This window comes from Lineus longissimus, chromosome 9 (assembly GCF_910592395.1).
Source record: "Lineus longissimus chromosome 9, tnLinLong1.2, whole genome shotgun sequence".
Lineage (NCBI taxonomy): Eukaryota > Metazoa > Nemertea > Pilidiophora > Heteronemertea > Lineidae > Lineus > Lineus longissimus.
This window is the reverse complement of record NC_088316.1, coordinates 13,475,297-13,489,811: the sequence shown is the minus strand read 5'-3', so window position 1 is coordinate 13,489,811 and position 14,515 is coordinate 13,475,297. Positions and strand designations below refer to the sequence as shown.

At 37.2% G+C, this 14,515-nt stretch overlaps 1 protein-coding gene across 1 annotated transcript in view; it reads left to right on the top strand.

The window, feature by feature from the left end:
- The window catches only part of LOC135493095 (Krueppel-like factor 12), a 33,525-nt gene extending 19,701 nt beyond the window's left edge, over positions 1-13,824 (top strand). Inside the window, exons 4-5 of the mRNA XM_064779983.1 lie at positions 2,391-2,450; positions 5,322-13,824. Of these exons, the coding sequence (XP_064636053.1) occupies positions 2,391-2,450; positions 5,322-5,509 (248 nt within the window). The 3' untranslated portion in view covers positions 5,510-13,824. The remainder of the gene's footprint in view (positions 1-2,390; positions 2,451-5,321) is intronic.
- Positions 13,825-14,515: the final 691 nt, after the last annotated feature.

Here is a 14,515-nt window from a genome sequence, read left to right as displayed (position 1 = left end):
GGAAATACACTGGCATAATGTCTATTGACACATAACATTTGCAACTTCCTTTCAGTGAAAACAACAAATTGATTCTGTGCAAAACATCATACATTACCAATATCAATACTTCCTTATTTACTAACATAGTTATTGTGTTATACATTATTAGTTATGCTTTTAATACTGAATCACTTCTACCCAATTTGTGGATGGGACACTCATTCTTTCCTTGCTCCAACAACTTCAGTCGTTGACTTAGCTGATTTGCTTCAAGCAAAGGAGACACATCTCTACTGTATTCAGGACCTCCACATAGAGTCATTTGAATTAATAAGTTTACCGATGTCTCAAAAAATTATAACGAAACACACGGGACATGACTGCGGTCGAATTTGCAGCATTGTTTGCAATACGAGAAGGAGGTGGCAAATAAAATATCGTCTACTGGCATCCGCCCTGTCGGCCAAAAGCCTAGGGTGATCGTGAAATGTATTTGCTTAGCTTTTAGTGTTTATTGTAACTGGAACTTAAAATGGTTGGGCCTGGGGTGAGTAAAGGTGGAACTTGATATGACCCTGGTGACCCTTACCAGTACTCTATGACAATTTGACTGTTGACAGTTAATTGACAATATCGATTCGAACTCACGATCTCCTCGACCAAATTGAGAGTGAATTGCCCTAATTGCCGTCATTTACTACCATCGTAATAAATTTGAGTGTCTCTTTTTATCAAGCACATTTTGGTCAACATTGACAGTAATTTGGTGTAATTAAATGTAGCAATACATATGATAGTGATATTCTGCTATGTTTACTCTTGCTGAACTTTTATTTATGATAGGAGCTGCTGTTTATGAGCTTGTCATTTGTTATAGATCATCTTGTTATTGTTGTCATGTGATGGACATTTACTTGGATGATTACCATGTCAATGCAATCATTCCTCCCTTGTTCAACTCTTCAGGGTTAAACCCAACTGGCTTCCTATTCCAAATTCAAAATATTTCCAAGTGACCTCAGCCATGATGCTTGAAAAATCTTAGACTCTCCCGATTCCTGAACTTTGGATTTGAAGGGCTCAAAGTTGCTATTAGTAAAATGTGTGTGTCTCTTTGACTTATTTTCATCGAATGCCCTGTACGAGTCTAAAGATCAAATAGGCCAAAGCTCAAATGCTGCCAGCAGACGGAGCTCAATAAGAGACTCACTGGGGCAGAAAACATGGCAACTCAAGATGGTGCCATGTTGAAACAGATGCTGCAAATATATCCCGAGGACAAGAAATCCCTCAAGAATATTTCCTCACAAGTTCTCAAATATTTTCTTACAGTCCAATTTCACCGATATCCTTACAGATGTTTGTTATCGGAAATATATGCACTTCCTTGAAAACTATTCTTACTTTTGATTAAAGGAAATTGAGCTACAAACACTGATAAATATTGAGAATTTTAAACAGCCCGGTCAAAATTCCTAGGCGAGATAAGTTTTCATTGATAAGTCTTATGCTAATCATGGAACTATATGTACACTCGGACCTACTATCAGTTTATTACTTGACATTTTCCTCTGCACAGATTAGTTTTAAATGAGCTCATCACTAAACCATCTAATGGATATTTACTACAATCAGCTCAGCCAAATAAGGAGTCTGTACATATCACTGCTCATGTTGCAGACCTGTAAATGGTACGCTTTCACATGACATTTGATCAAGTTCTGCTGTTCGTTCTTATAAATGCCCTCTGGAGAGACCCTCAGTGTTCTTGACAGCTGTGCTTTTATTTCACTCCCATTGAATTTCAGGTGTTGGATTGTGCTTTCCAAGTTATATATTGTGTAAACCCGTTTGTGTATGGCTAGGGCCTATGTTTATGTACATCTGAGACTTAGTTTAAACAAAAACATACCACTTTGAAGTAGTACATTTTTTGTTTAACCCATTGCAGACTCTTAAAGTAACTCGAAAAAGATTAATAACTTTAGACCAGTATAACCATGTCACATAGACAACTTATTGAAATATCATCACTCCATTGAATATGATCCATTATTTCTAAGATAGACAAGATATCATCTGATAATTCCTTCAATTAAAGTATTCTTTCTCAGTCATATTGCACTGTGGTCAGGTGTACCAGTGGGCAACTAAAATGATCCTGGTCAGTAGTCTTTCCATACAGTATTTTTCATTTGTCCACCTCATCCTTTCGGTCAAAAGTGTACACTGGGCATGTGAACTGCAACATTTCAATTGCAGGGGGCATGTAATTAGATTAAGCACGAGTTGTTTTTTCAGGGATTGTAACATGTTGACATCTCTGTTCACCACTTCGGACCTTTGAAATAACCATTTGAATAATCCGATGTTGTCATTGACCATTTTCTCCCATTTTGTCTTTCCAGCATGTAGAAAAGCTTATACCAAAAGTTCTCATCTGAAGGCTCATCAGCGGATACACACAGGTAAGACTTAGTTTACTTTTTCTTTGACTGTTACCCGTCTATCACTGAAAAGTGAAAGAAAGACTTAATTATGTTTTGCATCGTTACTTATGTCATAGTAACTGACAGGTTTGAAGATGTCTTTCATATCTAGACCGGTGTTGTCAAGGTAATCGTACTATGAATCTTCAGGAGGTTTCACAGCAAGTCATTTTTAAAAGCAGGGTATCTTATCTTATTCACTAATGTATTGTTATCTATCTATGAGCGGTATAGTAAATGTTTCACGCTGGTGGCCATTTAGTTGTGTGTCCATCCACAACTGTTGTGAGGAGTTTTCTCAAGTTGTCCTAAACACAAACACTTGGCACTGAAACCTTTTGTAAGGACGCCAACAGCGCGAGGCTCTTTAATTGGAAATTGTTGATGATAATGCATCAATAAACACTGGACCTTTCTTGTCACTTTGTGAACTTGTTAGAGTGGATCATATCACGTCTTTTTCTTGTAGACAATACTTGAATGTGTCCCGCTCAAATGGGCCGAGGGGTCTCATCTGAACTAACAAAAATCATGGAGACATCTTTCAGTGAAAGGAAGGCTGTCATGGCTATTGTGGCAGGGCCGCTGGGAGGACATCAGTTATTGTACAAGTTAGAAACTGGCACCATTTGATAGGCAAGAGATTATAAACTGGCTCCGTGGGTCTTAAACTTGCCGCCATTATCATCAAAATCCCCGTGGCTCTTTTTGAGAATCTCAATCAAATGTTGAGATGTATTCTGCAGGGTTTGCGTGGACTGTAAAGATCTCGCGGGCGTAAGATTGCTAATCGGGACGACTGACATTTCTTGGGCGTCAATAGGGCAGTAATACGACTTGTGGAGTGGTCATCAATGATTTGACCTACACACTTCCTGTCCCCGATCACATGTATTCTTTACTATTCTTTACATCGTCAATGGAGTGTTCAACACTTTGGAGCTTCTGCCAAAATTTGACCCAGATCTTCGAAATAATCTGTCGGACCCTCAGCGATGAGCTGTGACCCACTTTGATGGGTAGAAGCTGTCGCATGATTGGCCAAAGCTCTATTTAAAACTAATTTGGACAGTTTTTTGCTGCTTGGTAACTCTGTGTGGTGCTTCTTGTTGGAATGCTGCGGATTCAAAGAATTATGGTGTCGCAATATTGCTGTTATAGCGATGATTTTACAGTAAAAGATTTAGATTTTAGTTTACATAAACACAGAATGGTCAGCATGGCAGCATAAAGAAAGGAGACTAAATTTGCCTTCCAACCAGTAAAACTCTGAAATCTCAGTGTGAAAACATTTTGTTACTGTAACCATACTGAAATGCTTTCTAAGAGGTCACATGTACAGATCAGGTCTATAGTCTTGGTTCCACTACAGGGTTTAGATCAGTTTCTATCGCATCCGCATCAGGTCCGAACTTAGCTTAGTCCGGACTAACGAATGTGGTGCAGTTCGACTACAGGATTGGTAAGTTAACAGGTACGGCTACAGGCGGCGCCACTCTATGTGCGTTAGGCTAAACTCTTCAAAACTGGAGGTATGGAAACATGGACAGCGAGCCATAGTTAGGATAAAGCACTAGAATTTACTTAAATTAAGAATTGAATAATGAAATGAGAAATGAGAACGAATCAGAGTTGACCTGTTGACAGAAATACCGCGTGTTGTTTTGACAGAACCAACACTTCCGCTCATGCGGAATACGTTCACATTGACACGCCACCTGTAGCCGTACTTAGTAACTTGATCTTAATCCGGACTAATGCGGTTCCATTACAGGTAATTTCTGCTTTAGATCCGGGTCTATTCTAAGTTCGGCTTAAATCCGCTTGTCCTATCCGCACTTAATAAGACCGCTCTTAGTGAGAGCCGGACTTGTTTAGTCCGGACTAGCTGTAATGGAATCACAACTAATTCGGATGTAGTCCGCACTTTCCTGTAGTGGAACCGCAACTTATGTTCTGGCAATTGGCCATTGATGTGATTTCCTTGTATTCAATCAACTGGTTTTAGATTGTTGAAACTAGAGTATGTAAATGTACCAGCTTTGCCAGCACGGTTTCAAGTGTCCTTGTGGTCGTTTCGAAAACATAAGCATATGTTAACAAATCGAACAAAATTTCGATATGTAGGTCCACGTGTACCTATAAAATAACAAAGAAATCTTTTTATTTGATATTTCTAAACCTTTTGACATGTTTCCGGTGTTTTTGGTTTAATCCTGCTTTAAAGGCATTTGATAACCCGGAACCAAATGAACTGTTCCTGTGTTGATAACGTAATCTTCTCTGTCTTGTGTCTTGTCTATGCTGCTCTATTCTTACCAACGTGCCTCAGATGAGTTTGTATAGGCGAGACACTTTCTGGGCCATATTTGTTTTTTCTAAAAGAGAGAAGACTTTCGAAACACTGACAAGCTCCATCACCATGATTTGATAAAACGTTAATCCCCAAATAAACATCAATTTAAAGTTTACTGCAACTCCCACCAACTCATTTGTCACATGCATACATATTGTACATAAATGTACTAATGTACAAAAGAAAAATCAAAAATTTAATCAAACATGCATTATTCATGTCGTTGAGGAAATGTCGAGTGAATTCATGCTTAGTAAGCACATCTTAGCCAACGTTAATTAATTTAAACACGGTTCGTCACTTCACGTTTTCAATAGTGCTGTGTATCGGTGTATATGTATTGGCGTATTTCTAGATTTCACCCAAGTTGTACGGCAAAGGATTGTTGGTGTTTTTTTTTTGTTTTCAGGTAAAGTTAGGTTGAGATCATTTGTTGAAATCGACAGTCATCTTCGGCAAATTTTTCAAAAGTTTTTAATTTCCTGTCGTTTCAGGTGAAAAGCCGTACAAGTGCCATTTCCCATCATGCCAGTGGAGGTTCGCGCGATCGGACGAGCTGACCCGCCACATCCGCAAACACACCGGTGCTAAGCCATTTCGTTGTCGAGCTTGTGACCGCAGCTTTGCTAGGTCTGATCACCTTGCGCTGCACATGAAGCGCCACGAGCCAAAGGCCAAGTGAAGAGGGTCAAGGTCGCCTGTGATATGCAGATTTCTCGATCTTTAGCTGACAGCTTGATGCATTTACTGTCGTACTAAGCCGTACTACTCCATTACAACGCTGCGGCAATGTTTTTGCTCTTCCGTACTCACACTCTGCGGTGAATTAGGTACCGGATATCTCCTGTAGATGGCGATGGAAGACAATCATATCGATAGAAGAAACAGACGGATGGAAATGCGTGCTCGTAATAGACAGACTCGAAAAGACTTTTCCTTGTGAAAAAAGCTGTGAACATTCAGAATGAGGTTTTAAGATTTCTCAACTCGAGAAGGCATGGGGAAGTAGGATACAGAATGTGAAAGAACTTGGTTGATAGACAGAAGGTAAGAGAAGGAACATGGTTAACTTTGTCCAGTCACTTCAGTCGATGGAATTCACTCGATGTTTAACATAACTCATATTCAGCTAGTAAGCATATATAAGGTGGAATTCATTGTCACATGTCATCATCACACACACCTCTGGGACCAACTCTTTACTTTTGTATCTTCATTTGTCACACATATATTTGACCTTTGGGTGACCTTGGGGTCAAATGGCTGCCATTTTGGTCTTGACAAGTTTGCACTTGGACTGGTTTTCAGGACTGTACGCAAAATTGAATGGAATTATGTTGTTTTGGGACATTTTCAAGACCCTTAGTAGTTATCTAGGAAAATACTAAATGACATTGACATCAAAACTGCAATATTTTCATCTGGGTTTTCAAAAGTGTTTGCATTTCTACGCATTAGTAAATAAGTTGTTGTAATCTGATGATACCCTTTACAGTCTAATTGATATTTGAATTGATGGTGTCTACAATACTGCTCATTCAAGAATGCACTTGACATCCCTCCAACCGAAATGGATGTCACTCATGTACACAGTTATTGTGCCAAGTGGACTGTACCATTTTCAAAATGTAAGGGACTTACCTCAGATTTCAGATGTCAGTACATTATTTTACTATTCAAAGTCGGGCACTAGATGAATATAACAATTAAGGCGTGATTTAAAATAAAAAAATTTAAATTTGAATAAAATTAAGTGGTCAGGCAAAGTGAATATATATTATTACCGATCAAATAATGACATATGCAGCATTTATTAAAAGATCCCTGCAGCATCACAGGTCAACAGACAGAGTATGGTGCATTGTCGTTAACTGAAATAATTATCCTCTTAATTAGGCATTTAGTGGACATTTTCATGGAAGATAGTTTTGATCAGTTAGGCATAATCGATTTCGTTTTTGGCTAATGAATTTGTTGTTTGTTTGGTGACCATCCCCCCCCGGGAAATATTGTAAATATTCCATTTAGTCGCCTACTTGTTGCAATTATCATGATATTTAACGGATACCTAATGAGAATACGAGTAAATAATCTATTATTTGCTTAAATAATGTCACGTTTTTATCACCAGCAATTTCCATATTCAGAATATGATGTGCCTGGTTAAAGAGCCCAAGTTAATGTCTTTAACCCAGTTCTGACCAGTCCAGACCACATCTCAAAAGAGAATTCAAATCTGCAGCACCACCAACATACTCACCATCCAAGCTTAATTGAATGTCAGGCAATATATTCCCTTTAATGTTTGTGACATAAGTAATGTTACAAGAGCTTTGCTGCTCTTGAGCTTTCAAATCATCAGATTTCGCTTTTCTGCTAAAAAAAAGTGGTAAAAAATTACGGTTTGGAATCTCTTCGCCTTGTGTAAATTTCAAGGTAAGAGAAAATCTGATGCAGCAGCCCTTTTATTTATTTAAAGCTTGTGGGAAATGAACTGTCAAAAAAGTAGTGCAAGCATAATTGATTTCCGACACCACATGGAGAATCCCACAACGCAGTTGTGCCGATAATGTGTTTTGATATGTCAATCAACTTTGAAAGTTCTCTGCGATGTCTTATTACCTTAATTTCAACTGTGATTAGGGGCCAGAGTCAGAAAATTGCTGTAATACTTCCAAATCTAGGTCTAAACAACTCCTTTGACCCTCTCTGTACTTATCTTTTGGGAAAATTCCATAAGTTCTTTTCAGTAAAAAGTAATGCTCTTCCCTGTTTGGTATTATCGGGTGACTTAGAATGTCGCTTTGGTCTTGTGAAGTTTTCAGTTGTGAAAAAGAGTTTCTTGAAAATGATTATGATGTTGTGTTGTATTGTGATTAGGGAGTTCACTCCCTACACCCTACCTCCGATTGGCACTTTGTCAAATGTTACGAGTTCTTGTGGTTATGCCGAAACTTCTAGGTTAATGGAACCTAGGTTCGTCTGTGTTATTTTTGTACCATTTTCACGTTCTGTCTTCTTCATGTTGATTGAAATGAATTTTACTGTTAGAACTTAGGTGCTCATGTAATGGTTGCGACATATGTGCATGTACTAGATGTGTTAAGATTTATATGTGAAGTCAACCCCAACTTATGCTTGGTTAATTTGACTAGTTACTTCGGAGTATTTCGGGGAGTATTTTTTCTGAACTTTCTTTTGTGCGAAGTGATTTTGACCGTGCATTAGTGATTTGAATCTATCATCTGTAGCATTTGCCAGTTTAATCTGATATCTAAAGAGAAACATGACTTTGAAGACATGAAGTTGTGGAGTCCCACAGGGAGCGTCTCTATGACCATTGCTAGATATGGTCTATCTAATTGGCTAGAAATATCCATCTGCCTGCCACAACAACCTTTCATTTCTAAAAGTGTGATGTGTTTTATCATGAGATGTTTTGAAATAGATGCCAGTCACACAAAAAATTGCACTTCACAAAAATGGGCATATTTCTTGATGATTACTCATGTTTTTTTTGTTATGAGCAGAATTAATTGACTTAATGCTCATCGATTATGTAAAAGACGAATCCAAGTTTCTCTTATTTAGTTCAGCCTAACTTGCCTGTAGTTTTTCATACACTGAAGACAGTGATTGTAGTGGGAACATTCCAAGTTAGGATGGATTGGATGAGTACTTGAGTGGATGCCGATTGAAAGCTTGTTTCTGGTTAAAAAGTTTGTTGATGAATTGGTTTTGGGCCTCACATGATAATTAACATGAATGGTGGCAGAAATATAGAAAGAGCAACTAAAATAGATAGTGGGAGAATGACGTGAAAATTCAGTCTTAAGTAACATATCGATGTATTTTACTCTGAGGGAAACTTGATTGGCAAGTTTTGTGCTTCTTTTCGTCATGGCCTTGTACAATTGATATTTCTATCATTTCTGAGGAAACAAATTGTAAAGAGGAAATTGGTGAAACCGCCTATCTGTGCAGTTCAAAAAGCACCCTCTGATTTTGATCATTCAGTGTAGATAAATCATATTAAACACATTACTATTTGACATCAGTCGCTGTGAACAATTTGCTGCATTTCAGTTCCATGGTTGTCAGTCATGTACGTAAAAGACATGACTTTGAAGACATGAAGTTCTTTAGTGCCACAGGGAGCATCTCTATGACCAGTGCTAGATATGGTCTATCTAATTTGCAGGCAATTTGCTACATTTCAGTTCCATGGTTGTCAGTCATGTCTTGTTGAGGGTTTGTTGTGTTGTGACTTGGCAGGGAGGGGGTCAAGTTGTGTTTACGTACAACTTTGGGTGATTTGAAAGCCTGGTGTTAGCACTGGTAGTGGTATCAATAGACAATAAAATGCCATCAGTATTAACACCAACTTTCAAATCGTCAATTTGAGTCATTTGTGTTAGTAATAACATGATAGTACGATATTTGCATGTTATTGGGAAATTTTCCAAACGTTCCTCCCAGTTGTTTGTACATCATTTTGTGTATATATTACTGCATTGGATATAATACAAATGTTAAGTTATGGGCCAATGTATGGCCGACTCTTGTAGACTACATATTGTCAAATTGTCTAAATATATGTATGAATGGATATTATCATCATAGTAGTATTTGTAGTATAATCATTTCATACCGACATGCCACTCAAATATCAATTGTACAATTTTATAGAAATAGTGACTTGTGGTATTGTGCTTGTAGATTTCTGACAACACTCTTGGCGATGATGATAGTAAGCCTCACTTGAACTCAATCGGTATGTTCTTGAACCTTTCTCCACTAATGCTGAACAATTTTGGACTTGGTGAGCCCTCTTTCTTTAAAAATAATGTTTTAAAAAGTGCTTTGTCACCATAGTCTTGAATCAATACATGACATATTTGATTAGGAAAATTCCACTAGAGTTTTGTAAAAAAAAAGTGTTAAAAATCAATTGTTTGTTTCACTTTCGTGTTCATATTGATTGAGTTCAAGTGAGTAAAAATCCCTGTACATTTTGATTTGATTACACTTTGAATGTACAGGCAGTTGTGATTAGGTTGATTTGAAATGGACTTCCTTGGTCGAGATTCTGAGTCGGTACATTATACGAAGAAAATGTTTTATAGGCATAGCAATGACTGAATCATGCAGTCCGGCATGAAGTAGCTATTGAAATGGTCAATTCTCTTTTATCTTCCTACAGGCCTAGCGGTTAAAATCATTGGTATAATCTTTCTCGTTGTGTGCGGATTGATCTTAACATCAGCCATACGTCATGATTATTGGAACTGGCGGGCAAATTGTTTGATAATCCAACAGATGTTTCGATTATATGTGCATAGTTTCCATGCTTCTCATAAGCAACAGCTTTTGTGGATTGTGTTCAGTCAGGGTGTAACGAAAAACACGTGCATTTGCTGCACATAACGTTACCCTTTGCATATCTAGTTTGATTGGGACAAAAGTATCAATAAATAAATTACTCGGATGGATCTTTTATCGATTAAACAATTCGCCGTCAATTGTGATTAACCGAGATATAATAAGGATAAGGCCTCGTCAATAAGACCAGGGAATCTCTGTTTGAAATCTTGGAAGTTTTCCATATGTTGACACTTCAGACTGGTTCCAATGTCATTGAACAACTGCGACCACTGCCAAGGACAGAAGCACATAATGTCAACAAATTTTGTTTGGACATGTCTTCTTTTATTTAGAAAATAAGTTATATTTATCTGCTCAAGTCGAGTTGAACAAATTGTGTCCGGTTTTGATCTTGATCAGGACATTAGTTAAGCGTAGTAGGATGTCATTAGAGAGAGCTCTAATGATAAGAATTCGAAGAGAATTTTCAGTTGGCCTGGTAGGAAGTTGAATATGATTGACCAGTTTTGTGGGCTTCATGCTGTGTTTTTCGCAATTTTACGTTGAACCATGTTGACAGATTGTTAAAACTTTACGCCAACGTATTGGCACGGTGACATAACATTTTCATGATTGTTCAGTCATCTTGTTTTGGGTCTTGCGCTGTAGGTTTAACCTATGAGTGTCCTTGAATAATATTGCAATAGAAAAGAACTAGTCAAAGTCTTAGAAGTCGTCTCTGTGTGTTGCATTCCATTACAATTTATTATTTGTAATAGTATGGTTAACAGCATTTGTTTCACCTTGAGTTGACGTTGCTTGCCGGTTAATATAGTACAGCATTATATGGGCCAACATACTGGTGACCAAGGTCAACGTAGGGCGAAATTATGAGAATGGTACTGATTTATAACTATTGTTTTGAGCTAGGCAATATGCATCAGTGTGAACATTCCAATCAGGACTCCCAAATATTGTTCAAGTTGGAAATTTTAAATGCTTTTTTGTCCATCTGACCAAAGACAGACTAATAAGAAGCACTTCTCTTGAAAGAAACACACATCATTATTTGATAAATTTTGACCAAACTTCAGCCAATACTCTAAATTGCTTTGTAAGAGCAAGTCATTGGGCCAGATCTGTGACCTCTTAGAAAGTATTTTTGAGTATTTCACAAGAATAAATATTTGGGTGTCCATGACATGCTAACTCAAGCCATAGGGTGCTTCTTTCGCTGTAAACCAAAGTTTGTTTGACCTCAAAGCTCATTTTGTAAATTACAAGGAGTTACGTCTCCTTTCATTCAATCTGTTAACCAAGAACTTTGGCAAGAGTAAATTTATTATATGAAGATGATAAAAAAGCCTGCAGAGCTCGATGAGGTATAGGTTTGAAATTACGTTTGGTGTAAAGGGCTAATGCTGACGATCTCAATAACAGAGTGTAAACATAGTGTAAATACCCATAACGATTATCATATTCCATAGTTGCTGGAAAGTAGGAAATACAATTCATTGTTCTGAGACAACTTTCAAAAGCTCCCATCATTTTTGTAAAGAAACTCAAAGTAAGTCAGAATTTATATATCTTACTGAAAAGCAGAAAGATTTTTTTGACGATTTTTACCTTTCAGAAATTTGTAATTGTACATAGAATAAATGAAATTTTACAAGATTCAAATAAGTAAGTGGGAAGAGCTTTTTAAGTTGATGAAAAATGGGACTATTTCTGAGGTTTTAACGTTAGTGGGCATACTTTGCCATTCGAAGGTGTTACAACATTGTAATCTTAACCAGTGGTATATGTTGAAGTTATATGAGGTGTAACTTGGGTTAATTTCAATTTTTATCAGCAACTACCAAAATCTGTGGATTAATTTGTCATTGTATGCAATGATTCTTTGTTTATTGTAGAGTGCAGAAACTTTGATAAGTGAGGTCACCCCCACAAGGTCTTACTGCTATGCCTATTTCAGGTAATAATTTAAACTTTTGTACAGACTTTCTGACGTGATTCAAATCGTCATATCTAATATATTCGTAATCTTCAATGTTGTCTTTGCAGTTTTTAGAATATGATATATGAATTGACTAAGTTTAGTGAAATTAAAAGAGTTTTATATATACGACTTTGAAAGACAGCAATTTGAATACTAATTAACATAAGACAAGGAGTTTCTAATTCAAATTTCAAATAAACTTTTCTTCCCACGTGGAAAATTATGAATGTTGTTCAGCAGTTCTAGTGGCTTTAAGTGTTAATGTATAAAGCTAGATGTAGTCTTGATTAGTGTGTGTCAGGTTAACTTGACACTAGATTCTTTGTACAGATGTACACCAATCTGTACAGTGATGTACAGGAATCTAGTTTCGAGATTTGTTGACACAAATGCAGATAAATGGATGTAGATTGATGTTAGGAAAACCAGTGGACAATTTCTCCCTTCTCGACGCAGATATTCTAACTTACTTTTAGACAGCGTAAATGGGCTGGTACTGAGCAGTAAAGAAGAAGAGACATTTCATTGTTAACCGATGGAAACACCTGCCAAATCTCAACTAAGATATTTGAGAAATGTAACCAATATTTTGTCGACAATACTAATATTGACACTTTGTTTGTCCATTGAAACAAACTTTTAAAAAAATGAGAAAAGTTTCCAATATTCAGCTAACGTAGAAGTATTTTCTCTTTTGAACTGAAAATGAAAGAATTAGGAAAAGTTACCATTGGCAGTTCTTTTCGCTTGTGGTTACAGAGTTCATTTTGAATGTGGTTTTTGAGATGGATGGGTTTAAAACTATCAAGTCAAACATAGACTAGAATGTCAAAATTCAATGTTTCTGGGATTTGGCAGCGTTTTCAAAGGTGATCACTTTCATAACACTGTAATCGTAACACTGTTAGTGTTCTAGGAGCATTCCATCTATTCCATCTATTCTTCTCATCTCCTTTATTTATTAACTAGGGGAAAGTTTTCACCTTTTCCTTAGCATCATATGTATGCAAACTTGCATTGTGAATGGTTTCCATCATTCATATACAGAACCTTGGTTTCAAATTTCAAATACATTTACTTGAGTGCATTAATGTACAATCGCTCATATGTAAATGTACAGTTAATTCTTACCAATTGAAATGGTCTTGTAAAAGACCAAGTTTTGAAATAGAATTCCATGAATGGTGCTTAAAAGTGCTGCATGATGTCAGTTATAGATCATGTTAAATATGTGTGCTTTGAAATTCTATATGTGCTTTAAATAGATATTGAAAAAGTGACTTTTTGATTGGTCCAGGATGAGTCACATGATTGATATGACAGAACTGAAAGAGTTACTGCAATGCAGAATGTAAGACTGGAGAATCAAAGACAATTGATTCCAACGTAGTTTGAAACCCACGGTTAGGTTTTGAACAAGTGTTTACTCCGAAACCAAGGTTTTGTTTATGAAGATTTACTAAGAGTCGGTTTTCACGATTGAGTTGCCAGTACCAGACCCAAGTGTAGAATATGCCACTTTCCATCACGGTATTGTGCTGTCGTTATGCATTTACTGAGTTTTCCTTGCCAGCTGGTTTACAAATGTATATTTTTAAAGCCTTTGCAAATAAAAAAACCCTGTGATACATGAATTTTCTCTTAGACTTTGTCTTTCAAACACCAATGTGTTGATCTCCAAGATATCTATGAAGCAGTTCTCATCCTGCCCCCTCCCTTCAAAGGAATGGTGCCGATCCCTCAAAGTGCTTTGTACTGACCCACAGACATCTCAATTGCCAAGAAGATTGTCCCTGGACTATATACCCTTGGCCAATGTTTCATCCTTCCATAGCAGGATAATCTCGCAATTGATGAGATAAACCGTGATGAAAAATTGGCAAGTTAAGGGATCAATTCAAATGAGTATTTGTTCATTCGGTCACCTCCCAACGGCAGAGGCTATGGAGGCAATACCACTGGAAGTTCAGTATGGTACGTTATGGTGAGCAGTTTTCTGTGCTGAGAAATCTATTCGATTCCCCTTATCCATCCATAACTCCTTGTCGCTGATATGTTGGAGTATTCATCAAGGTTCCTCCTGCTGGGTATCTGAGAATCTCTAACCGTTGGTTATAAGATATGTCGAATTCAGAAACAAGTCAGCCCGCCGAATGAGTTTATTGTTGCTGGTATACTAAGTGGCTGACGGTGTTTTCAGCACTGGAGCAAAATACAGTATATATCTCACTCGATGTATGATGAATATTTGACATAATTCAAGATGTTTGTATTGGGTTCGATTCCCAGAAGCCGACAGGAGGACATAGTCGTAATACTAGAAAG